This window comes from Peromyscus maniculatus, chromosome 8 (assembly GCF_049852395.1).
Source record: "Peromyscus maniculatus bairdii isolate BWxNUB_F1_BW_parent chromosome 8, HU_Pman_BW_mat_3.1, whole genome shotgun sequence".
Taxonomy (NCBI): Eukaryota; Metazoa; Chordata; class Mammalia; order Rodentia; family Cricetidae; genus Peromyscus; species Peromyscus maniculatus.
In genome coordinates, this window is record NC_134859.1 from 8,413,788 (window position 1) to 8,438,695 (window position 24,908).

Genomic DNA, 24,908 nt, shown 5'->3' on the forward strand with positions numbered 1-24,908 from the left:
ACTAGAATTATGGAGCTAATGGTCCTCTCTATCACATATAAAGCCTTTCTAGAAAATTCTATTTCCCCAGATAAACTATCATAATTCTTTCCTAATAGCAACTAGTTCTGTATATTGACACAACTAACAATAATATGAAATAGTATTTCATTTTTCCTTTGTAGAAGAGCTGATACAAGAAGGCCTTAAGAGGTAGTTTTCTTCTTTGAATTCATTCCATTTTTCTGAATCCTTAAAGAAAAAGTGTTATCTGTTTCCTATCTATGACATGGTCTACATCATCCTCCCTCCTTCTCTCTGTCTCCAGAGTGTGTGTGTGTGTGTGTGTGTGTGTGTGTGTGTGTGTGTGTGAGAGAGAGAGAGAGAGAGAGAGAGAGAGAGAGAGAGAGAGAGAGAGATCAATCCTGTGTGTGTGTGTGTGTGTGTGTGTGTGTGTGTGTAACAAGGTCTCACTAGCTCAGGCTGTCTTCAAACTCAGACTTTCTGCTTCAGCCACCCACTTGATAAGCTTACAGGATTGTACTAGCACACCCAGCTAACATTTCCCAGTTGCCTTTTCTGTTCCTGAGAGAGAAAAGGTCTTGGACAAAGCAAATACCTTCATCAACCACAGGTAACAGGGAGAAACTGATAACATCAATATTTTTTCAAAGGCTTGTTCATTTGAGAGATAATTAATATCCCATATAATTTATACTTACAAATGTAGAGTTCAGAATTTATTTAAAAATTGTTCAAAAAATTAATAACTGTCACTGTTATTGGATAATAGAACATTTTCACACCGCAAACATTAAATGCTCACTCCTCCATTCTGCCCCCCACAGGCCTCGGCAATAAGAGATCCACGTCTAGTCACTACAGTTGTACTTACTCCAAACACTTAATATAGTTAGAATCATAGGCTAAGTCTTCTTCTGTGGCTGGCTTCTCTTACATGTTGTAATATTGTAATTTTCAATGTTCATTCATATTCTTCCACATATTAATACCCTATATTGTTTGTGCCTAAATAATATCCCACTGTCAGCCAAGTCACGGTGTTCACCCATTCACCAGTGTTTAGATACCCTGGTTCTCATCATTTGGCATTATAAATAATACTACTATGAACATTTGTGCCCAAGATTCTGTACGCACACACACACACACACACACACACATACACACACACACACACACACACACACTTGCAAGTCTTCTAGGATTATAATTCTATGTCACTTTTTGAGGAACTCCTAAGCTATTTCCCAAATCTGACATTTATTTTCTCACCAACAGTGCACACACTCTGACTTCTCCCATCTTTACCAACACTGTGGAAAGGGTCTGTCTGCATGATCACACATCTGTTCTCAATAATGTGATTAGTATAGTTGTCATAGATACTTTCATTGGTGATGGCAATCAGAAACAGAAGTTTCTGCAAATGAATCAGTTAATATTACTTGTAAAACAAAAATAAATTTAAATAAAATACCTCTTGAATTTAATGTGGGTACCATAAACATTTGAATGTAGAAAACTTAGAAGCCTATGGTCAAAGACATAGGGTCCTTTTATTAAGTACTTGCATAAATATGTGTCTTGAAGTGACATTGAAAATTGATGTGGTTTCTTCATTGATGGCTAAGCATTTAGGAGAGCTAAGACAAGTGTGTCGTCTTCAGAATACCTGTAGCAGGTTATTATCTGTAAGTACACAGATAATTCAAGTACAAATGTAGCCAGAATAATTCTTCTTGCAAAATAATTACATCATTTATCTTTATTTATAATTCTATCCCCACCTCAGCCCTCTTTTAGTTAGGATCCAAAGGGTTCTAGAACAATAGGGCTCACCAAACAGCAAGATGAGCAGCCAGAAGCAGGTGCTCCGTGGTAAGGGATCTCCATCAATTCCACACCCTGAGCTGATCTCACTTCCTTGCAGAAGGAACCAACTACATATTCCAAGGAAAGCCAGGACTCCATCCAGACAAAGGGATGTGTCTTCTCAAAGTAGACTAAACAACATTCAATTCCCTCTCATTTATCATCTGGCCGAGCCTGGCATGGGGAAATAAGGTCAGGTCTTTCTGGTCTGATTAAGGACGTGTTCAAAGATTTAACCAAACTAGCTACTTGGAGAGGCCTAAGGAGAGTTTCTACCCAGGAGTCACAAACACACCAAGTGCCACGCACACCACAGCTGTTTCTGCAGCAGAGATTCTTAAACACGCTGCTGCCGTAGGGTGGGAGAATAATCAAGTCGTAGTTACAAACTTCTCTGCTGCAAGAACATCTGCTCACAAATCGATTTACAACTGCAGATGAGGCTGCGGTGATGGCTCACTGAGTAAAATAGCTGGTGCCAAACCCGATGACCGAGTTAAATTCCCAGGACCCACATGGAAGAGGGAGAGAGAAGAGACTCCTCCTGCACGTTGTCCTCTGACCTCTACACGTAAGCTGTGACACACAGGTTCCCACATATATACATACACTCACTCAGAGAAATTTAAAAAGAGTGTGTGTGTGTGTGTGTGTGTGTGTGTGTGTGTGTGTGTGTGTGTGTGTACATATAAACTTAATACTTGGTAGGAAAATGGAGCCACCACAACTCAGGAGTCCAAACCCACAAATCACTACCCAGGAACCTCTTCTTCCTTCTTAGCGCAGTACAGGGATAATGTCACTCTCAAGAGGCATGGGCTCTTTGCCTGGGACTGGAATCTCCTGGGCAACAGATCTGAAAAGACAGCTGCTGACAGCTGCAAACTCCATGCCTGGGCCTGGAGATCAAGTGATGGAATGTTGGTCTCCATGGCACTCCCAGAAACAGGTGGCTCTCTCAATCTCTGGACAAACACATTCCTGACTCTGTAGTAAGCCAACTGCTCCCCGTGGACACATGTAGTTAGGGCCCAGAAGATTAAAGAGTAAAGAACCAGGTGTCTCTAAGTAAAACTGGGACAGGAGGAAAAGGAGATGTGAGCCCAAGGAAGCTAGACCCCGGAGCTCTATAGGGTACGAGTTCAAGGCCAGAGAGTTGTGATCACTGTCCCCATCATTGACTTTTTCTCCTCTTCTATGTTATTCTTTTCATAGCACTACTTGCTGTCTGTAATCATTCCACCTATTCTGCAAAGCTCATGGTATTGGTTTCATCTCTTTACCCTTCAAGAACACAAAATTCCTGAGCGAAAGGCATCAAGTGGGCCTGGGAAGTGGCTCTGTCAGTGGAGTGCTTGACCACCTGGGGCTGACCCCCAGAACCTGTGCAAAGGAAGCCAAGTATTGCAGTGTATGCTTGTAATTGTAATGCTGGGGAGGAAGAGATAAGGAGGACTCCTGGGTAGCTCTGCTCTGCCCTGCCAGCAAAACCTGCTCTTCAAGTTCCAGGCTAGTTAGAGAGCTCTCTAAAGAAAAAAAAAAAAACAATAGATCACAATGGGGAAAGATACTGAAGACTGTCCTTTGGTCTCCACATGTGTGCTTAAACATATGTCACACATCCAAAGATGCACACACAAGTGCACACAGCACACACACACACACACACACACACACACACACACACACATGCACCTCAATCATTTGATTTCTTAAGCACTGGATTCCTGTTGTCTGTCACTGTACCTCTCATGCAGTGGGTATTCCTGATTGCCCCCCTGCCCCGTACCTCTCATGCAGTGGGCAGTGGGTGTTCCTAATGTCCACCACTGTACCTCTCATGCAGTGGGTATTCCTGATGTCCACCCCTGTACCTCTCATGCAGTAGATGCTCAATTCATGTCTTAAGAATCATCAAAGAACTGAGCTAACTTGTTGCATAGTAAGTAATCTTTTCTACAACCTTTTGACCTGAGAAGTTTCCCTCAACTTTATGCAAATTCAGTGACTTTCAATGATGTTCAACCTATTTAAGGACAAAGCTAACATGGAGCCAGAGTAGTTCCGAAATCCAGGTTTTGTCTAAATCTAAACTGCTAAGTTGTCTGCCATTGTTACAGATTGTAAAAGTAAGAGACCCAACCCCAGGGCACCTTTGCTACTTCTGCTAAAATACAATAGGAAGAGAATCAACCAGCCCTGAGACAGTACTGTCTTGTGATAGAAAGCCTAGTCCCCCCACACATGGCCCACCAGATGTTGTAAACAGCTTTGGTACGGCAAGATTTAACAAAACACCCAGGGTGGATCCTGCATGCTCTAGCAGGCTTTCTCGAAGCCCTTGGATGCATTTTTGGGTCATTAACAATTAAACACACATGCTTCACATGCCACCAAAGCAACACAATATCAACTCCAGCAACACGAAGTCCTATGTTCTCCAGCCCTCTGCCTCTTTTACTGTAAGAGCGATAACTTGCTTCCAACTCTACATGCCATCACAAACCATCCACCCATCCTTCTCTGAAAAAAAGGCAGAATTCTCCAGCCAATGAAGATCAAAGGTATGCCAGTCTGACATATGGATAGACTAGACCATGGCAAACATGGTGTGGGGGAGACTTCACCTGAAGGTTTTCATCTATGCCCACTGACGTCCATTTTCATCTCCTTAAAAGCTATTGTCAACCTCCATCTACCTCCCAGAGGGATCTTTTAAAAATTACAACAGCAGAAACTGGTGATGCCCTACTGAAACCCTCCTGGGCTTCTTCACCCTTGGAACTGGGGGTAGCTGAGTTGGTAAAGTGCTAGCCTTGCAAGCACAAGGGCCCACGTCTGTTCCCTATAGCTCGCTTAAAAAAAGAATAGTTCAACGCACAGAAAAGTCTGGTTATGGGGATGCATGCTTGGAATCCCAGAACTGGGGAGGTAGAGACACGTGAATCCCTAGGGCTTTGCTAGCCAGGCAGTCTGGGATCTTTGGTGAGTTCTAGGCCAGCGAGGGACCTTGTTTTCCCCACCTCCCCTCACAAGGCAGATGGTACCTGAGGAACAACCCCGATGTTGTCTCCTGGCCTCCACATGCACCTACACAGACACATGTACACACATGTAAAGAAAATTAAACATACATTCTCTGTAATTCTGAAGAAAGGTGAATGTGGCCTCTTAGGTGCCTCAATTTCATGACTTCATTTATTGACCTTGTTACCCCCAAAGCTACATTTCTCTTTCCACCTTAGGTCTACATATGTTCTCTCTGCTTGTTACCCTCTCTCGTAACCCCAGACTGAAGCCAGCTGACTCCTTCTCCTCAGCCAGTCTAAGCTCCAGTTTCTCTTTGAGTGATCTAAAATAACATCTTCCATCACTATCAGGTAACCTGTTTTCTTTTCCTCACAGCACTTCCAGGGCCCGAACCTCTGTTTGCTTACTGCTTCTTGCTTTCAGAGTATAAGGTCTTGCACCTCAACTCCAGTGCCCAGCACAAGCTGAAGGTAGAATAAATATTTACAAAATCAGTAAAGGTACAAAAACCAAGCCACCAAACCCATCTGAATTTCCCAACCAACCCACTCTGAACTCTCAAAGGGTGGAAGAGACACCAACACCCAGGTTAGACTGTGAGGTAAGACAGAGAGAAGGAAGGATGTTGACTCTTCAGCTGCTGAGGGCAGGGACAATCTTGAAGTTTTAGGCTCACATCGTGACAAGGGCTGCCTGGTGGATCTCATCCCACTGCCCGTAGTGAGTGCAGCCTGGAGCTTCACTTTCTCCAATCTATAATTTGAAACTGTTATACTTTTAGGACTTAGGGGAATTAGGACGAGGATTTTGATTTGAAGGGAGAAAGTAAAGTCATTCAAATTGAAAATCAATCTCCAGCCTTTAGCTGTACGTGTGCTTGGTTTGTAAGAGAAGCCCTTGGTCAGCAGTGAGGAGAGAGAGACAGGCAGTCGAGGGCTCTAATCGCCTCGGCCCCTGGCACAGTAGCCAGGTTGACAGCCTGGTCTTTGAGCAGGATGGTTTTTAACCCAAGCTGAGCACAGACTATCTAGACGTCTGATTTATCCTTGCGTCCCTGGTGGCTCCAGGGTGTTTCTGTTCCACACAGAGAGGCACCACTTTCAATGGCCCTATTTCCTGGAATTTAGGAACTCTTGGCTATTGTCCTGGCTGACTGGAGCCAAAGGACAGTCTCTGCAATGTGATTCTCTGATCCTTAGGGGCTTTGTTCAGTTACTTATCTCTCTGTCCATTTCCCATAAGAGTCAAACCCTACCATTTATTCATTTACTTACATAAACATATGATCTATTTACTTAAGAGGTCATCTACCCCATAGAGGCAAAAAACAAGACAGGGGTCATGTGGAGATGGGGCGCTTTATCTGTGAGATACCACCTTATTTATGACAGACCTAACAAAAGAGGTATTTGTAAAGAAAAAAAATTCATTAACTCTTTACTGTGTGTTTTCTTTTATTTTTGAGAGAGTCTCAACTACATATTCCAGATTAGGCTTGAACTTGTTATATATTCCAATCTGTCCTAAATTATCAGTCCTGCCACTGCAGCCCAAGTGGTGCAGCATACAGCAGCAGTAATTAAAGAGGAGGCTTTGAATTAGATAGGGAGTGGGGGATGGGAGGAGGTGCAGGCAAAAGAGGAGGGGGTAGAAGTGACACCAGGACAGAACTCTTATATGAATCTCTCGGAAAACTTGATGAAAAACATACTCATGCAGTATTCTTTTCAAAAGGAAATCAAGTCTCTAGTAATATGTCTTTCTGTCTAGAGAGAACATGAGAAGATTGTAGGAAGAAATAAATGTGCCCAAGGAGAGCCCAAGAGACACAGTGGCTTTTAGTGGTTATGTCTATGTGCTCATGTGATGTGTTTCAATGCATGCACAGAGGTTGTTTCTATGTCGTATACATGTTTTTATGTATTTCCTTGGGTTTTTAATGAAGATTCACCAAACTGATTTTACACATACATATATGTTTATATGTATACAAATATATACCATATTAATTTTGTAGAAAGAAAAGTAAACAACTTTTAAAATATTACATTGAAAAGAACTTATGAAAAAGACTGTGAATTTAAACCAAATATTAATCTAACTGACTTGTTAAAATTGGCACCAAAACAACACTTCCTTCTTATAAGCAGAGCATGGTGGGACCAATGTTATCCAGAGTGGCTTTCAGTGATGATACAGGGCCACAGGGTAGCTGCCTTCAACTCTCTAAGACATTTTAAGGAAGATAATTATTTGCAGAAATCTTCATCCCATTCTCGTTTCCTAGCCTGGCTCAGCAGAGCTCCATGTGAACTCTTAGTGCAGAGTGAGTCAGAGACTGAGGACCTCTGCATCTTGTACCAAATCCTACTCTGGGAAGTAGGAATTCGTTGCTCTTGCTTTGTAAAATGGCAGCCTGAACCCAAGGCCTAGAGCAATCTGGACAAACGTCCTACTCCTGAGCCACACTCCCATCCATGAGATTGCAAGTGTTAACAGAGATACCTAGGCTGGTAGTCATTGTGGCTGTGTTATTGTGGTAGAGTACTTTTCAGCTTTGGATTCGTGGATATATATTAAGCAATATATTTCTGCATATTTCCAGTCTTCCTAGGAATTGTGGGCTCCCAGGAGTAGCACTTTCTAGTGTGACAACTGAAATACATGTCTAGACATTGTAAAATGCCCCAGAAGTATGAAAAAACCAGCCCTGGATGAAAAGCATTCCCCCAGACAGATGTTCGTGGAATCCGCTGAGGTCCCTGAACCCATTCTACCTCCTGCCTTAGCCATGGTTTTATTTTACTTTCTTTTTCTTTTTAATTCAAAGTTCATGTGTGCTCATTTGTTTAAGCAATACATTTCAAAATACAGTAAAAAAAAAAATCCACACCTCCACTACTGTACATTTAAAGCAGACTTGAGGGGCTCTCCTTATAGAAACACTCATAGTCAAGAAACACTTTGGGTTTCTTTTCTTTTTTATGTTTTTTAGAAACACTGTGCTACTACCTAACACAGACTGACCTGGAACACACTGTGCAGTTCAGGGTGAATTTCAATCCATGATTCTCCTGCCCCAATACCCTCACCCCGATACCAGACTGCTGGGATCATAGGCATGTGCCACCATGCCCAGCTGTCCACAGTCTATTTCCTCATTCAACCCACAGTAAACCACAGGCCTCAGTGCACCCCGCCTCAGTCCTGAAGCTGATCACAGCAGAAATGCTCAGTGAAGCAGGTGTTCCCAGGCCTTACGGGACCCTGAAAATATACCAGGCTGTGTCAGCAAGACAAAAGATGGCAAAAGAATGTTCTACTCTTTGCTGAAAGATAGAGGTTTGACTGCATATGTACTTATACAGCCCCCACAAGGAGGCAGAGGAACCCACAAAATGGAGACATCATCAAACTTGCATACATACTGTCCTTCTCCTGGAGGGAAGAGTATACAGTGTTCCTTTGTGTGTGCATCTCTGGGTTGTCATAACCAGACGGTAAAGGACATGTAACTAGCCCACTCTCCACTATGGTTTAGACAGATAAGAATCCTGTATGTCTGACCATACTGTCATGCTAGAGGCTTCTCATTGTCCTTAGATGGCTCACTCCATCATATGCAGCAACTGAGAGCTCTGGTCACTCACAGCAGATAAGGGACCAGGTTGAGATGCTGATGAACAGCACCTGCGGTGATGAGACATGGGCTCAGTGTCTGCTGGGTCCCACAGTGATCCCAGGCCCTCTGGAAAGCTACAGCACGTCCCTTCACTAAGTCACAATGGGAAGCATCTGGCAAAAAAAAAAAATGCCACCAGGTGTGAAACAAAATTCTACTAATAAAAGCCCTGAGCTCACACCTAGACCTGTAGAAAATGCTACAAGCAAAGCACAGAGAAGCTCTGAGGAGGGGGAAGCCTGGTTTATTAATACTAAGACAGTAACCGGTTGGTCATCATCCATGTCATGCGTCCCATCCAAACCTCCCAGAGAGCATGCATCTCCTTCTCGCCAGAGCAAATGCACAGCTGTTCAAAGGAGAAAGACACACCAAGGCAGGAACAAGGGAAAACACAGCCTGCAGGCTGTCTGGGGTCCCTGGAGTAACTGACATGTTTGATAGATTATGTGTGTTTAGGGGAACCCTCAAGGTGTATCTCCAGTAGGATTAGACATTGATAACTGAAAAGACAGTCTTGCAAACCAAGCTACCAGGGCCCCTTCCCTAGCAGCCCCCTCCTGGACCTACATCAACAGCCTGTGTCCTGTTATGATAGGTCCCCCAGGAACCTGCCTTCCACTGGGGAATGAGCCTTCCTGGCAGCAAGACTCGGGGAGGAAAACTGATGAGCTATGACAGCAGAAAAGGACTGTGTTAGTCTTCTGCTCAGAGTGCCTTGAACTGAGCACAGACACAGACGTTTCCCTGTAGAGGGAAGGTAACACCTCCCTGCCGCTCTGGAATTCCAGGTGCTTGGAGCACAGGCCTGTGAGCAGTCAGTCTGCTGCCACCTCATGCCACTGGGAAAGCGAGGCAGTTCACTTGGCTGCCCTCCCTTTCCTTTGAAAAATATTTACATACTAGTTTGTTTGATTTCTGAGGCAAGGTCTTCCAGGTAGCCCGTGCTGGCCTGGAACTCGTGATCTTCCTGCTTCAGTCTCCTGAGTGCTAGGATTGCAGGCGCTACCACATACTTAGCTTCCCTTTCCTCTTTAAAGTAAATCTTTCCAGGAGGGTTCAAATCAGAGGGAGTATTTTAGAGAAAACTCTAAATGGAGTGAGTAGCAGCCATATCAGTAACAGTAGAAATGAAAATAATGATTTTTATTATATATTACATTACCATTAAATATATGCTAATGTTTATATAAAATTATATAACAATGATATGAATAATGTTCCAATGGGTATGTAGCATCATACCACATGTGTCTTTTATACTGATTATATATTACATAGTACATATTAGTACATGTTATATACAATGCATAGAGATAAATATAACAATTATGGGTAATTATTTCCACTCTTTTCCCAGACATTCTGCACATGTTAGTATTAGAAGTATGTTATCGACATTTATTCTTCAGTGCTCAGGAATATCTGATGTTATCCCCATCATTGCAGAGCAGAGAACTTCTGTTTTAAGTGGGTAGCCTGGTTCTGGGCTTCTGCTCTGGGATAACACACAGCACTGGCTGCCACAGGGACACCACTTACAATCACCACCATCAGACCATGAATCAAGTGTCATGTTGATGAGCTTGTAGTGTACTTGGGGATAAACTTGGAAATATATTTTGAGTCTGGGCCAATTGCTATGCTGGTTACAGGCCATATTTCCTTTAACTACCAACCAATAGAATAAAGACTGGCCAGCAGAAGAAAAAGTATAGTTCAACATCAAGGTATGTGCATCTAAGATAACCACACTCAGCTGGTGAAGACAGGAGAGGTCCGGACCACAGCTCTGCCCTGTCCTGCCTCCTGCTAGCCTGTTTTGGGTAACTAAAACATAGTGCTTAGATCAGATACTGTAGGTAAAATACCTCATACATGGCCTAGTACATAGTAATGCCTGAAATCAAGCAGCCACTGTTGATATAATTATGACTAAATGTGAAAAGCCCCGGGAGGCACTTTCCTCCAAGAAAATGACAGAAGTATGAATTTATGGTGCCGTCTGCTCCAAGGGCAAATCCTTCACTCCTCTCTTAAACCTCAACAAAGCCCCTGCATTGTTGATCAACATGTTCCTGAGCCTAGCTTCCCATGAGAAAAGCGTTACTGGGCCGGGTTCCATGTAAACAACGCAGACAGCCAGGAGTTTGGTGTGGTGCCCGCTCTGACAAGCCACTTGTCTATACTCTGATTTGTAGAGGGGTTGGTTGGAGGCCCCTTAGCGCTGAGGGACCATGAGTGACACAGGGCTGTAGATCCCCCCCCCCACACACACACACACACACAAGGTTTCCCATAAGCTGCCCAGTACCACTCGGCACTAACCCATCCTCCCTGCCACCAGGCACTGACAGATGGGAGCTATTCTCATTATTTAACATTTATTAAGCGCCCACAGTGTGCCAGGAGCTTCACAGAACAGGGCTGTGGGTGGTCCCAAAGAGTCTGTCCCCAGAAGGCTGTAGCCACATGGAAGAGATGAGACAGGCCTCTCTTCCACACTACAAAGGGCAGCCTCCACCCCTGCCACCCAGCTCCAGCATGTTCTGCAGGAGCAAGTGGGAAAAGATGTGGTCTCACTGTGACCTCTGCTACAGAATCACTGTCTAGAAGTCCCAGCTCTCCAGGCTACCACTTAGCAGTGGGAAAGGGACAGTGGGCTTCATACGTGACAAGTGAGAACAAGAAAGGGTCTTCATAGCACCTAAGAAGCTAGGGTGGGTCGGCTTCATAGTACACACTGAAATGCCTTATATGTAGCCTGCATATATGAAATTTAACAGCTGCTATTGAAAAAATTATGGTTCAATGTGAAAACTGACCACAGGAGGCACCTTCTTGAAAAAAAAATTTAGAAAAATAAAAGAACAAAAGGCAAAAGGCCCATCATTGCAGCAGAAGGACCAGGAATTAAAGGTCATTCTGGCCTCAGGCAGCTTCTGTCCCACCTAGAGTCCACAAGACCCTGTCTCAAATCTGCCACAGATGTCAGGCTCAATGGCCTCACATTCAGCTCTTCTCCAAGGCACTCTATGATTGAAGGCCTAGGATGTCCATCTACACTAAAAGGCACCTCCTCAGACAGTGGCAACAGAGAGATGCAACTGTGCCCTTCACCCCATCTAGAACATTCTCTTCAGCAAACTATAGTGCAGACTGCTGGGAAATCACAAACCAAGCAAGACAGCAGCCAGTTCACCATCCTATGTGGCATTCCCACTTTGACCAGGTACCACTCACCAGATTCTTCTGGCCACCTGTGAGGGATATGTGGCCTCCCCCCACTTTCAAGATGAAATAAGAGGTGACAGGATCACACAAGAGCTCTGCTGCCGAATAGCATGGACTGAGTAGAAAGTCCAGTCCTAGCCATGACATCACATCCTCTTAAAGCCTCTAGGACTGTCCTACAAAGCCCCTAGGAAGGGTCACTTTTGCACTCTGAATCCTGACAGTGGTCTTGGGAGACTGTGTACCTTGGTGGTACTTCCGTTTTACAGATAAGAAAGGAGAGGCTTATGGAAGCCAAGCCTTTTATATAGAGTCACACACAGTGGGCTGCCACCACACTTAACTTTTGCCTCTATGAATGTTGCTTTCCTTTTATACAACTGTGTCCCCTCATTAACTGAGAAGAAACAGCTCTTCACTGCGTATCACTGAGAGCAGGGAGAAAAAAGGTGGTGCAACTGTAAGTAGAGCTCCAGACTAGGCTCAGGGCTCTGGCTCACCCTTCTCCTCATCATCTCCCCATGTCAAAATGTTCAAACAGAAACCACAAAATTAATGTTTTCCGAAGTATCAGAATTTCTGTCCCTCAGAAAGGATGAACAGCCTCCTAAGATTGTCATCACACCTTCCTTCATGCCCATCTATGGTAAAGATGTCATGAATTCATTGGAGCTAGGGACTAGGGACCTGAGGAAACTATAGGCAAGCTGTTGTATTGATTTCCAAATTTGCTACCCATAGGAGACTCTTCACATGTTCTCTGAGGACAGGTGCTCCACCCAATCATCTCTGTGTCTTCAGGGTTTAAGAGAGATTCCAATGTGGAACCCATAATCAATAAGCAAGCATTTATGAATGTGCTGTATGGAGCCTCTGCCTTCTGCTATTAAAAGCCCAACGTGTTCATTCTGGAAAGTGCCTATTGCTAAAGACAATGGTTTCAGCTACCTTGAGAGGCCTGAGCATGAAGGTCCATGTCTGCAGCTACCTTACAGGCTCAGCAGTTAATAGAGTAGACATGCTGGCTCCTTGCTCTCTGGGATGCACATAGGATAGGTCTATCTTTGGATGCGATAGAAACACAAACAGGGGTAAGTCTCCCCATCATAAATCAACCAGGCAGAGCACTTACCCAACACAGGAAGGAGTGCCTCACTGCCAAGGGCTCCAGTTGCTGCACTCACATTTATATCAACTCAAAAGTAAAATCCACACGCCACACATCTTCCAGCTCTCCTTAGACTGCACCAACATATACAAAGCATACTTGCTGATATAGCATGCCTTTGAAATGATCAAGATGATAGATGGCTGCTGCAGAAACACATCCTTTTTATAGGACAGATATTAATCACAAAGATTGACAGAGTTCCTTTAATATTTTAATTTTTTAAAGCATATTTCTATGAAACAGGACATGACATGCCACTAGTATCTCCAAGTGCTTTGGAATGATGGAAGTTCCATAATATTTCAAATTCCATCATGAAAAGGTTTTGCTTTGTTTCCTGAACTGAGAGATTTCCTTCTGTAGTTAGGAATAGAATATGATGTATACTTACGAATATCACAGATAGGGGCTGGAGAGATAGCTCAGTTGATAAGCAGTGTGCTGTGTAACTATGAGAGCTCAGATTTAGATACCTAACACCCACATGAAACCTGGCAAAATGCTGCACAGTTACAACACCAGCATTGGTTGGAGGTATGGTAAAAGGTGGGCCTGTGAAGTTTCTTGGTTAGCAGCCTAGCTGAGTTGATGAACTCTAGGTTTAGCCACTGGATCAAGAAACAAGGTAGAGATTGATCAAGTGAAATACCAGAAGTTAACCTCTAGCCTACACAGGCACATGCACCCGCGTGTACATAAATAAGTATATGTTATACAAATAAATGTTTTTCAGAAGATATTATTTATACCTGAATATATTACTCCATTATATATCTTTGTGCAAATACTATATATTGATTTATATATGACTAATATAAAGAGTAAGAGTTGAATGTTCTAAGATACTTATTTTGGCTTAGTTCCTAGGGTTGTGGATGCCCTAAGGTTTTCCTGAATTGTCTAGATTATGAGGTTCTTGTCTCTGAAAGAGTGGGTGTGGCCCCGATACACTTTCAACAGTTTAGGTGAGAAGATGCTGGGTAAAGCAGCTGTATCTGGCCATTAACAGCTGGTGGGCTTCAGTCTTCAAATCACAACCCCACCTCTTTATCCTGGGGGATGAAGTGGGCCCGAGAAGGGTCATGCTCAGTTTAAGAGCTTCCATTATTACTCTTGTTGGTTGAGAGAATTTGGGTTTTACCTACCCAGCACTCAGTATTTAAGAGCTCCCTAGCAGGTCCTGCATTTCCAGTTCACTCAGTTCAGATGTGGATGAATACAGACTGTAGCACAATCAATCAGGGATATTGGACCCCAGAATTTCTGCTGGGACATATGGGGAAGAAACACTCTAAGGTGAGGTAGGTTGCATGTCTGGACATGTTGCCAATCAACTTTGTCACTGTGTGGCAATGACATGCCCTTGTATTTACAACTTTGCTGCCCATAAGGTGGCCCTTCATTTGACCCCTGAAGACAGATATTGCACCCATTCACCTCAGTGTCTGCAGATGAGGGAAGACTGAGGAGAGGCAACCCCTGTGTAGAGCAAAGAGGCTCCCTTTTTCTTACCTGAGTTCCTGGATCCAACAAGACCCGAAACCATTCCTTCAAACCAAGAAGACTTAGATTTTTATTCCTTACAGATAAAAAAGTACTCAGTAAGTACACACACTGTCCCTTTCTCTCACTAGAATACAACATATATAAGAGTTTGTGTGTGTGAGTGTGTGTGAAGTGTATTTTTCTAATACAATACAATATATGCTCCTTATATTTCTTCTATGCTTTCTTATCACCTACTCTTAGTTCTCAGTCCCGCACATTACAGACAATCAATAAATAAAATTGATTATGAACTATACCAAAAGAACAAGAGAACATTGCAAGTTAGCTCCTCCAGGTTTGATGCAGTAACTGAGAAGAACTGAGGCATGGTGAGGTTAACTGACAAGTCCAAGGCCACACACTTAGTATATGCCAAAGTTAATTTATCAACCTGGACCCTGCTTGACTCCAAATTCTCCTTGCCACCTTTCTTACTGTTTAATTTAGTTCACTGTTGACATGGCCTCATTGGCAGTACAAAAAAGTCACTCAGTGACTAAGATGGAGTGGCCACAAAGTAAATGACACCACCAGCATTTATATCAGGTATCCGTTCTGATGTCTTTCCCAATCAACAGACTCTAAACAGGCAGCTCACATCATGGGGCAGAAATACCACTGAGGATAGAAAATGGCTAGCCCAACCATGAAACTAAAGGAGTTGTTTCTAAGTACAATCAGAAACATATGCAAATGACTTGCAAGATCTCCACCCATTTCTTTGCATTTCTAGAGGGTAGGTAAGCTACTCTGTCACCATTGTGAAAAATCAACATTTCAGTAATTAGCACCACAGACAGGATGCAGAATTCTTATAAAACGCATTGCCAACACAAGGAGGCTGACTTCTGTTTCAAAATACACAGAGCCTAGGATTTGTGTGCACAGCACAGACATGACTCAGCAGTTTTCTGTACCATGAAGCTATGGGGCTTGTAAGTGTAGGAAGACATCAGCATTTGGAGAAATTACTATCTCAGAGGTGAAGAATGGCAGTGAGTGAAAGGCACTCTACAGTTGAGCATTTACCTTCTAGACCCACAAGAAGGTGTTATGGAGCTCATTCCTCCATGGACAAACAGATACAGGGTATGGGAGACTCCTCCCAGCTCCTTTGGCCTATGTCTCTGCCCTTTGGAATCCAAACACCATCATATTTCACAGAGCTAGTAAGATGGCAAAAACACTGACGGGGATCTCTCAGCTTGACAGATTCACTGGTGAGTGCCAACTGGTGTTTACCCAGCTCCAGCCCCATGTCCTCCTTCGGAACTGTCCTCTTCCCAACTCTAGCAAGCATGGACCACTTCCTCTCCTATGTCCCAATGCATGATTGTTTTTTTTTTTTTTTTTTTTTTTTGGTTTTTCGAGACAGGGTTTCTCTGTGTAGCTTTGCACCTTTCCTGGAGCTCACTTGGTAGCCCAGGCTGGCCTCGAACTCACAGAGATCCACCTGGCTCTGCCACCCGAGTGCTGGGATTAAAGGCGTGCGCCACCAACTCCCGGCGCATGATTGTTTTTATGACTCTATCTCCCACTAAAAGAGACTGTGGTCCCTCAACAAACCCATTCTAAACCTGGACTTTACCTTTGACACTCTTAGGGACTCTTTCTAAGCTGAGTTCCAAATCCTCCATATGCAAAGAGGAATCAAAATATAAGGCAGTGATTCTCCAACTGAAACCTCTGGGGTCACCTATCATTTTCTAATATGCGTTTTTGTTTGTGCTGTTTTCCATCTCCAGAAAGGTAGTCCACTGGAAACACTGATTATGTAAAATCCTCAGCAGAGTCTGGGCCAACACCCTGATATCAAACACATAAATATTCCCCCTGGAAAGGACATGAATATTCATGTTGACTGGATAGTGTATAAATAATTGCTTGTTAGCCATTTCTGGTCAAGTCTTATTCCTGAGTGAGATTTGGTCTCAGGCCTTAAAACTTTGGGTTTCAGAACTTTTTGGAATTGAGAGTTATAGGTATTAGGTGGTGAACAAATGCAATCCAACTCCATTGAATATGAAATTATCATATAATGTGAAAATTAAAATATAATTTAAAATTTCATATGAGAATTAAAAATTAAATATATGAAAATTAATTGAGTTACTACTATATCTAAGACATTAGCTCTGTACACAGTACACTAGTGCTTCCTTCTGCTACCTTTAGTTTGGGAATGATCTACTGTTTCTCCCCCTAGCAGATTGGTGGTTGTGATGTCACTTTTGCCTTCCAGGTGCCCCTCCTAGGGCCTGACTCATGTGAATTCACAGTGATAGATAGGTGACTGGATGCCTGGGAAGGCTGCTAAGACTCTTCACTGCACTTTCTACAGGATAAGATCTTTCCTTGCAGTACATAAAATTATGCAGTAGATACTGCTTAGCAATCTGTTCATTTGTTTGGTGGTTAGACACATAGTCACAGCCTTGGAGGCCAAGGCAGATGAATCCCTCCTCGCCCCTCCTCAGGGTTTAAATTACCATATGAAGAGCTGGAGGTCTGTGGGCTTTGTTGAGGTCTGGTAAAGAAAAGTTACTTCCTTGAAGTCACAAGGATAGAAGCTAAGCTAAAGCTCAGGGTGGAGACCTGGGAACCCAAAGCATTATGTACTGTCTTTACCATACTTTTAAGACTCAAGCCAAGTGGGCCTTTCACAATGAAAGTGGATTTGTCTAAAGACATGGAGAGAAGAGGAAGACTGATTATTCTTTGCTAAGCTAAAGTACTGATCCCAGATTTTATCAGATATTCAGAAGAAATGAGCTTTTCCTCCTTTTCTTTGGACACTGATCAAAGCCTAAGCATGTTTTCCTAACATTCTGGGCTTTCACACTCTTAGTGGCTTGCTGTCCCCATTTCTGAACATGCCAACTTTCTAGGACCCCCTACTCAAAAGACACTGTTTTCTCTCTTCCTCTTTTCCATCTCTAGTGGCTGCCCTGGTTCACAGCTTACCTGCTCTTTTGGTTTTCTTTCAAACTCTTTCAAACACTGTCCTGGAGATGCCTTCAGAGTCCATTTTTAAATTCTTTTATTAACAAGACAAAAAACCCAAGAAAGAAAACTTAGGTCCCATGGTATCATATTTTCTTTAAAGACTGTATTAGTGGTTTTCTACACTAACAGATAACCAATATTGTGTGCTATTGTTTGTTGGCATATAATCATCCTATACACTGATGGGTTTCAATCATTTCTATTCAAGTATGTGACGTATTTTGATTTGGTCTCTCCCCTCCCTTCCCCTCCTGTTAGTACTATTCCTTTTTCTCAGTAGTTTCATTACTATTTTCAGGCCATATGCATACGAGTACATGTATTTATATATGATTTTATGCATATATGTATACATATATACAAAACACATATATACATAATCTAGGAGCCACAATGAAAAAAAAAGCATTTTTATCTTTCTGATTCTGCCATATTTTGTTTCTAATCTCCAATTCTATCCATTTTCCCTGCAAATGATATGATTTCAGAAGCCATCCTCTTTGAGGCCAGAAAGGAACTCAAAAGAGTCACTCTGTATAAGCTTTAGCCATATGTGCAGGCAGGTATGTACATCAGGGCCGCAGATCTGTGCTTGCTCTACAAAGCCGAATCTCAAACAGTGAGCAACCATACAAAGGATTTAGGAAACCAGGTCCTAATCTGACAATGTGGCATTGTGTGAGCATGGCCAGTGGCTTAAGCAAATCCTGCTGGCAGGGTCTAGACTCAAGAATAACTTTGACAATGGACTTGACTTTCTATGGCAGCAGGTCAGTCAAACCAGTGATGAATCAAGATGGCATTGAGAATGGAGAACTAAAGAAAGAGGTCCCAAGGAAGATGCCTTGGTTCTTCATCCAAGCACACAAGATTGGGTTCTATAGTGAGGGTGAACCATAGTCTATGAAGTGCCATAGGCTATGAAGCACCATAGGCTGTAAAGCGCCATAGGCTGTGAAGTACCACAGGCTGTGAAGTGCCATAGTCTATGAAGTGCCATAGTCTATGAAGTGTACTTGGCATTACTACTTTTTACGGCATTCTTTTGACTTTTTACCACCCATGAAATAATTCAACCTGGTTTAGCAAAAATCTCTATAACCATTCCATAATTATCTATGTAGCTAGATGAAAAAACAAAACAAAATAACAAAACAAAAAACTCTGTGTTATTTGTCCGTATACTCAGTAAGTTTAAACATAAAATAATGGGCTCAGGGGAAACAATATGATAGACACTGGCTTTACTGAGAAATGAAAGGTAGGGTCTGTGTTAGCTCTGGGACTGACTTTAAAGAAGAGCCCATGAGAGTGACCGTATTAGAATGGTGACAACGTCCCAGTATACACTATCTGCAGCATGAGTCAGGCACTCTCTTAAAACCTGAATTACTTTTTCTTTAATAAAATCCCTGAACAAAAATGGGCCATGGTGCTCTGAATTTCAAAAGCAACACAGAGAACAATACAAAAAGGAATATCTTTGGCCACAGAACCGTTGGCTGTGTAGTTTGGAAAGACTGTGTATCTCAGTCAGGCAAGCAGTGGCCCTTCTACATAGCCATTGATGCTGTTCCCAAATCTCCAGGTACAGGGTGATCCTAGCAAGGATGGATACACACTCCTCATCATTTATTGTCTTGCTGGCATCTATCAGTTGCTGAAGAAACCTGAATTCCCTGTGGAAGGGCCTTTATTCTTGAGTTGGGATGAGACATTCCAAGGCCAAGTGCCAAGGGCCTGGCAGGAGAGGCACAAGCTAAAAGGTAAGTGGGTGCTAGAACTCTCTTCCCCTTGTATCCTACCTCATTCTTCCCTTGTAACGTAACTGCAATGGAAGGGCTTTCAGCTTCTTTGAGCTAAATGGTGCTGCCCTCACAAACCAGCAGCAGGGCTGACACCTTCATGTGCACAGCCTTTCAGTGTGTTCTATGTGCAGGAGTGTGAGAGGACAAAGTGGATCCCAGGAGCTCATCAGAGGCTCCTCTTAAACCGCTCAGAGTGACTGCTAGGTCACTAGTGCAGAAGCTTCATTTGGGGAAACAAATGAGAATGGATCTGGTCAACATTTGCAAGTAAAATAACTTGTTCCATCCCAAACTCACCAGTTATATTTTTTGAACATTCTCCCAAAGAGGAAGAAATAGGGCCTTCCTAACTTCTCAGTTGGCTCTGGCATCTTCTCATCTATCATTGGGGTAATACGTTCAGAGTGGCATTTTGTAATGACAGAAACATCCCAGCAAATCAATAGTTATTTAATTCCCAACAAGCTCTCGAGTCCATTAAACCTGATTACATTCACCCATTTCTGTGGGTGCCGTTATTCTCCTGCACCAGCACTTAATCTATAACAGGAACTTATGAGAACTTTCAAAAGCAATTTCAGCATCAATCAGCACGGAGTGAAATGAGCGATTTGCTTGTAATTATTTATTGGATGGGGGAGCAAAGGGGTTGACCAAACTCCAGCCTTTGACCTTCACCCCCAATTTCCAACAGAAGTAAAAAGGACTTTCCTGCTTTACCGTCAAGTCTTAAGTTTCATATGCCATCCAGCCACAAATGAAAAGTCTTTTTCTTGTTGTTAGGAGCATTCTGCACCTGACCTGTTCACCTACAGTAGAGCAGCTTAGTGGTATACCATACATGCAGGGGAATTGGCCGTTCTGGTGCTGTCTGCGCTGACTGCCAAATAGATTCCACCACCCAGGTTCTGACAGTTCATAAAAGTAACAGTCGCATTCACAGAAAGAGAAGAGTATTTGTTCAGGATCCCCCTCAGAAATTGTAATTAATGAATCATAATTTTGTAGGACTCTCAAACATGAAGCGTTGGGGGTGAGGCCACTGAGGAAAGCTGAAATGTTGTACTGCATATATTTAATTTTCCTTTCCCACAGAAAAGAGATTTAGAATTTATTACCAAGGGCGAGTTATTCTCAAAAACAGCAACAAATAGCCACTTGCTTCCTACAATGACCCACTTCTATCATGAGTGAATATTGGCTTTCCAGAGAATTGCAGGCATACACCCAGAAGCGGTGGTTTTGAGTTACAGCACAGAGGTACAATAAGGCAAAGAAACAGGTCCTTATTTCTTGCTAGCACGTGAAGCTCTCTGCACATAGAATAATAGCCTTAGAAGTCAAAACAATGGGCTTCTCCACCTCTCTCTTGCTACTGAGAATACAAACAGTTGGTCTGGGAATCCCAGAATCGCCTCTGACCTTCCTAAAGAAATCGTTCTCAGTGTTCCCTCTTGCTCATGGTCACCTCTCAGATTCAGAGGGGGATGGCAGCCTTCTCTGCAAACAGACAACTGTGTGGGGTGGCCTCGGCTGTACTCTGTATTTCCTGCCCTTCTGTTTCCTGGGTTAAAGCCTTTAAGCAAGCCATCTCATGATAAGTTACTGTGCCTCATGATCTGTTCTGGGAGACAGAGTCCCTCAGAAAGCTGGGGAAGAGAGCAAATCTTTTGCCCCCTGGTCAACCTCCCGAAGCAGAGGCATGAATGTTAAACAGCACCTAGATCAATACAAGCAAATACAGCTCAACTACACCATTTATTCATCCATGAGAGATGTCAATAGCCAGATTAAGGTGATCCATCTTTTTGATTTCCTACTGTCTTCCCTCTGACTACATGAGGGCTTTTTTCCCCCTTCCTGTATTAAAAGTGTTTGCTTTCTCAACCATAAAAATTCCAATTATTACTCGGAGCATTCTGGAGTTAAGTTGCTTGCTGGCGAAAGCCATGAATTACCTGCATCAGTCCTGGGAAGTAGGGGGCAGCAGGCACAATCATGGGCACTCCATAAGAATGCAGAAGGACTCCTTGCGACGCCAACATGCTTTAAATGGAGGCTTTATTCCCTCCAAGGCTGAACACATCAATAGAGAGTTAGAGGGGGGAAAATCTATAGACCCAACTTCTTCTCAACTACAAAGCCGAGAGCCAAATCACTTCTGTCAGGAGCCAAGTGCTCATCCACAGGCGGCGGAGACGGGAAAGGAAAGAAAATCCGCATCAGCAACTCTTAATGCGAAAGTTTTCTTCCCAGACAAGGAAGGGACGCGGCAGCTGCAGGGTCGGAGCTACCAAAATGGAAGGAGCTATTTTGGGAACAGCTCGCCCAACATGACTAACCAAATACTCTTCATTAATTTAGTTCTCAGACAGAGGGAGATGGAGTGACAGGGAACTGGGCGAGGATAGGAGTCCTTTGTCCTGAGGAACTGGGCCAAATTGCAAGGGGATGGGTGTACGTGAGATTTTTAGAGAGAATAGGAACAGGAATATATAAGCTTACATGGCAATCAGTTGCAATTTAGAGAGCTTAAATCTTTGCCCACTTAAACAATTACCTCAGCCCCTAGACTTAAGTTCTAAGCTGCAGCTGATTGTCATGTGAACTTATGTATTGCCACACAAGCATGAGGACACAAATGTGGATCTCCAGTGCCCACGTGAGAAGCCAGGGAACGTGGCCCACATCTGCATTTCCAGCTCTGGGAAAATGGAGACAGGAGGATCCTAAGTCTCAATTGGCTAGCCAGGATAGCCAAACAGAAATCTCCAGGTTCGGTGGTTTAGTGAGACACCCTCACTGCAGAGATAAGTAGAAAGCAATAAAAGAAGATATCTGGAGGTCACCCTCTGGCCACTGCACATACATTTGCATACCTATAACACCCCCCCCCCCACACACACACACAGCACACACACAGATATGAAACAAAAACAAACAGAAAACAAAAAATTCAAACTAAAACAAGTAAACAAAAATACCCATTCAAATCTATCAGGCTCATATGGGCAGCTGATCAAAGAATCAGAGCATGGTAGCAAAAACATTTATAGTTCTAGAACTAAGAAGGTAGATATAAGAAAATCAGGAGCTCAGCTGTGTAGCAAGTTCAAGGCCACCCTGGGATACATGAGATTTTCTCACAATATTGATGATGATGATCTAAGAAAACATTTGACTTGTTTTTCCTCCCTTCTTCACCAGATTTCAGTTTGAAGAGACAATTCAAGTAACAAAATAATAGTAGCTGAAATCAGAGTAAATTAGTTTTGTGGGATATGGCATATCATTCTTCCACATCTCTGAAGCACGGCCTAATCCAGGCTCGCCCTAGGCAGCTGCTTTGCAGACAGTAGGAGGCAGTGTTGAATTTGAAACACCTGCTGTAGTGTGTCCACTAATACACTGTGCACCCTAATAAAGCTTATCTGAGGATCAGAGGAAAAAGCCAGCCAGCCACTATATTAAATGTAGAAGTCAGGCAATGGTAGCACATGCCTTTATTCTTAGCATTTGGGAGGCAGAGATCAATCTGGGTCTCTGTGAGTTCAAGGCCACACTGGGGAGCAGAGCCAGGTATGGTGACACACCTTTAGTCCCAGCACTAACCATAGAGGTCTGGAGGTCTGTACAGACAGACGGGAAGTGATGTAGCTGGGTGGAGAGAGAATTGGCACCAATTCTTCCTGTATCTTATTATTTCATTGCCTGTTTTTATGATTATGTTTCCAAAATATATCATGAGCTTAATATTGTATGTTGGATATATAACCACATACCATGAAGTATCTACGCCAGCCCCTGGAGAGAGTTGAGCTGTACAAAATGAAGCATGACTTCTAGTAAATGAACCAAGAAGAAAAGAAAATCATAGTTTATTAATATAAGGTATATTCTACTTGAGAAAATAAAGTAGTTGTTAACAAAAAGAACTTTCCTTTTATTCACTTAATGGTGGTCATTCAGCCACATTCTTTGTTATTAGTGTTGGGCTTAGACTATGTAGGGACTATGATCACACAAGATAGTAATATATAAATAAAAAGTTAGAGTCAGAGACAATGGGAGTCACTGTGGTCAGGACTAGGGTGATCAGGATAGACAAGAATCTACATGCACAGCCCACAAAGGCTGGTAGGTAGATAGTATTGAACACTCATTTGATGCTAATTTTCCTGGCAGGGAAACTAAAAGGAATTCCCAACCAAAAAAAATTAGCCTTTTGTTTTAGATAGGACAAAGATGATACTAAATAGAGAAAGTAAACATTCTAGATCACTGTTTCTTTAATAAAAAAGCCAAAAGAAAATATCTTATGTACGATCTATAAGTATATGTCATGCTGGCCCCTATACGACACATTCCCATTTCAGCTTAACTTGAATCAGCAGATTCTTCAATAAAATTGTGTGTATACACATGGATAATCCATATGATGATTCACTACATTATTTTATTTTATTATGTGGGGGTTGCCTGTATATATGGGTATTGTGCATGTTTGGTACTCTTGGAGGCAGAAGAGGGAGGGCATCAGATCCCCTTTAACTGAAATTAGGGATCATTGTGAGCCACTAAGCAGGTGCAGAGTCTCTAATCTGGGTCTTCTGTAGGAAGTGTTCTGAGGTGCCAAGCCATCTCTCCAGCCCCAATTTTGCTAATCTGTTACATTTATATGACTCTAGGAGGCAAATGAAGTTGTTCAAGACTAGGAAAAGAACACCCCAGTCACCATGATTCAACTTCATCAAATCCCATAGGAACTAGTATACCATCTTCAACTCCCATTTTGGGCATTTCTCAACATCTTTATTTCATCTCTGAGAACAGGGTGCCATCTTTCTTTAATATTGTTGTATTCATGTGTCAAAGCTAGAAGACAAACACCACCCCACATTTGCCTTTAGACTCTCCTACACCTGTGAAATCAAGATGTAACTATGTTAGTTTCTGCCCTAGATGACTAGGTTGTGTGTCCCATCTTCCACTGCCTCAGCCTTTGCACTTTCTAGTACCAAAGAGCCCAAAGTCAATGTGCCTGGGACCTTCCCTCAGCACTGAGAAGTGCCTCTAGCCCATGACTGCCAAAGGGAAGTCAACTACAAAACATACCCATCTCCTGGTGATGTGTCTGTCCTTGCTGGTAACTTCCCAGAAATGTGGTTTTGAAAGTCATGGTCAGAAGCTAAAGTTAGAAACGATATCAGGCAGTGGTATAAGATGGGTCAGTGTGCAGCTGTTAGAGGAGCTTTCAGGATTGCCCAACATAGCCACTCCAACACATGAGAATCAATTACAGAGAAACCTTGTCAAGATGGCCAAAAATCCAGCCTTAAATAATTGAATTCTCTGCCAAACCCTGTCTGCTATCATTATCTAGAAATGTAATTATGTAGCTAAATCAAGCAACTAAAATTAGTGTAGTGTAAAAACACCTTGGCTATCTAAAAGTGGAGGCATTGGCATTGGGCTTAGAGAAAGCCAATGGTTGAATATGTGCTCATTATTTTGACAAAATCTATATTGTGCATCCTGTTTAGAGAGAGAAGTG

General features: G+C 42.8%; 1 protein-coding gene across 29 annotated transcripts in view; it reads right to left on the reverse strand.

Moving 5' to 3' along the window:
• Rbfox1 (RNA binding fox-1 homolog 1) overlaps positions 1-24,908 on the reverse strand; it is a 574,719-nt gene that overhangs the window by 316,646 nt on the left and 233,165 nt on the right. For 2 of the 29 annotated variants that reach the window (XM_006984657.4, XM_016003185.3), the window contains exon 1: positions 21,313-21,644. The exons of 24 other annotated variants lie outside the window; for them this stretch is intronic. In XM_006984657.4, coding sequence (XP_006984719.1) covers positions 21,313-21,399 — 87 coding nt within the window. In that variant the 5' untranslated portion in view covers positions 21,400-21,644. Of the gene's footprint in view, positions 1-21,312; positions 21,652-24,908 lie in introns of those variants that run through there. 3 more of the 29 variants (XM_076577915.1, XM_006984655.4, XM_076577921.1) reach the window with 3 other exon arrangements.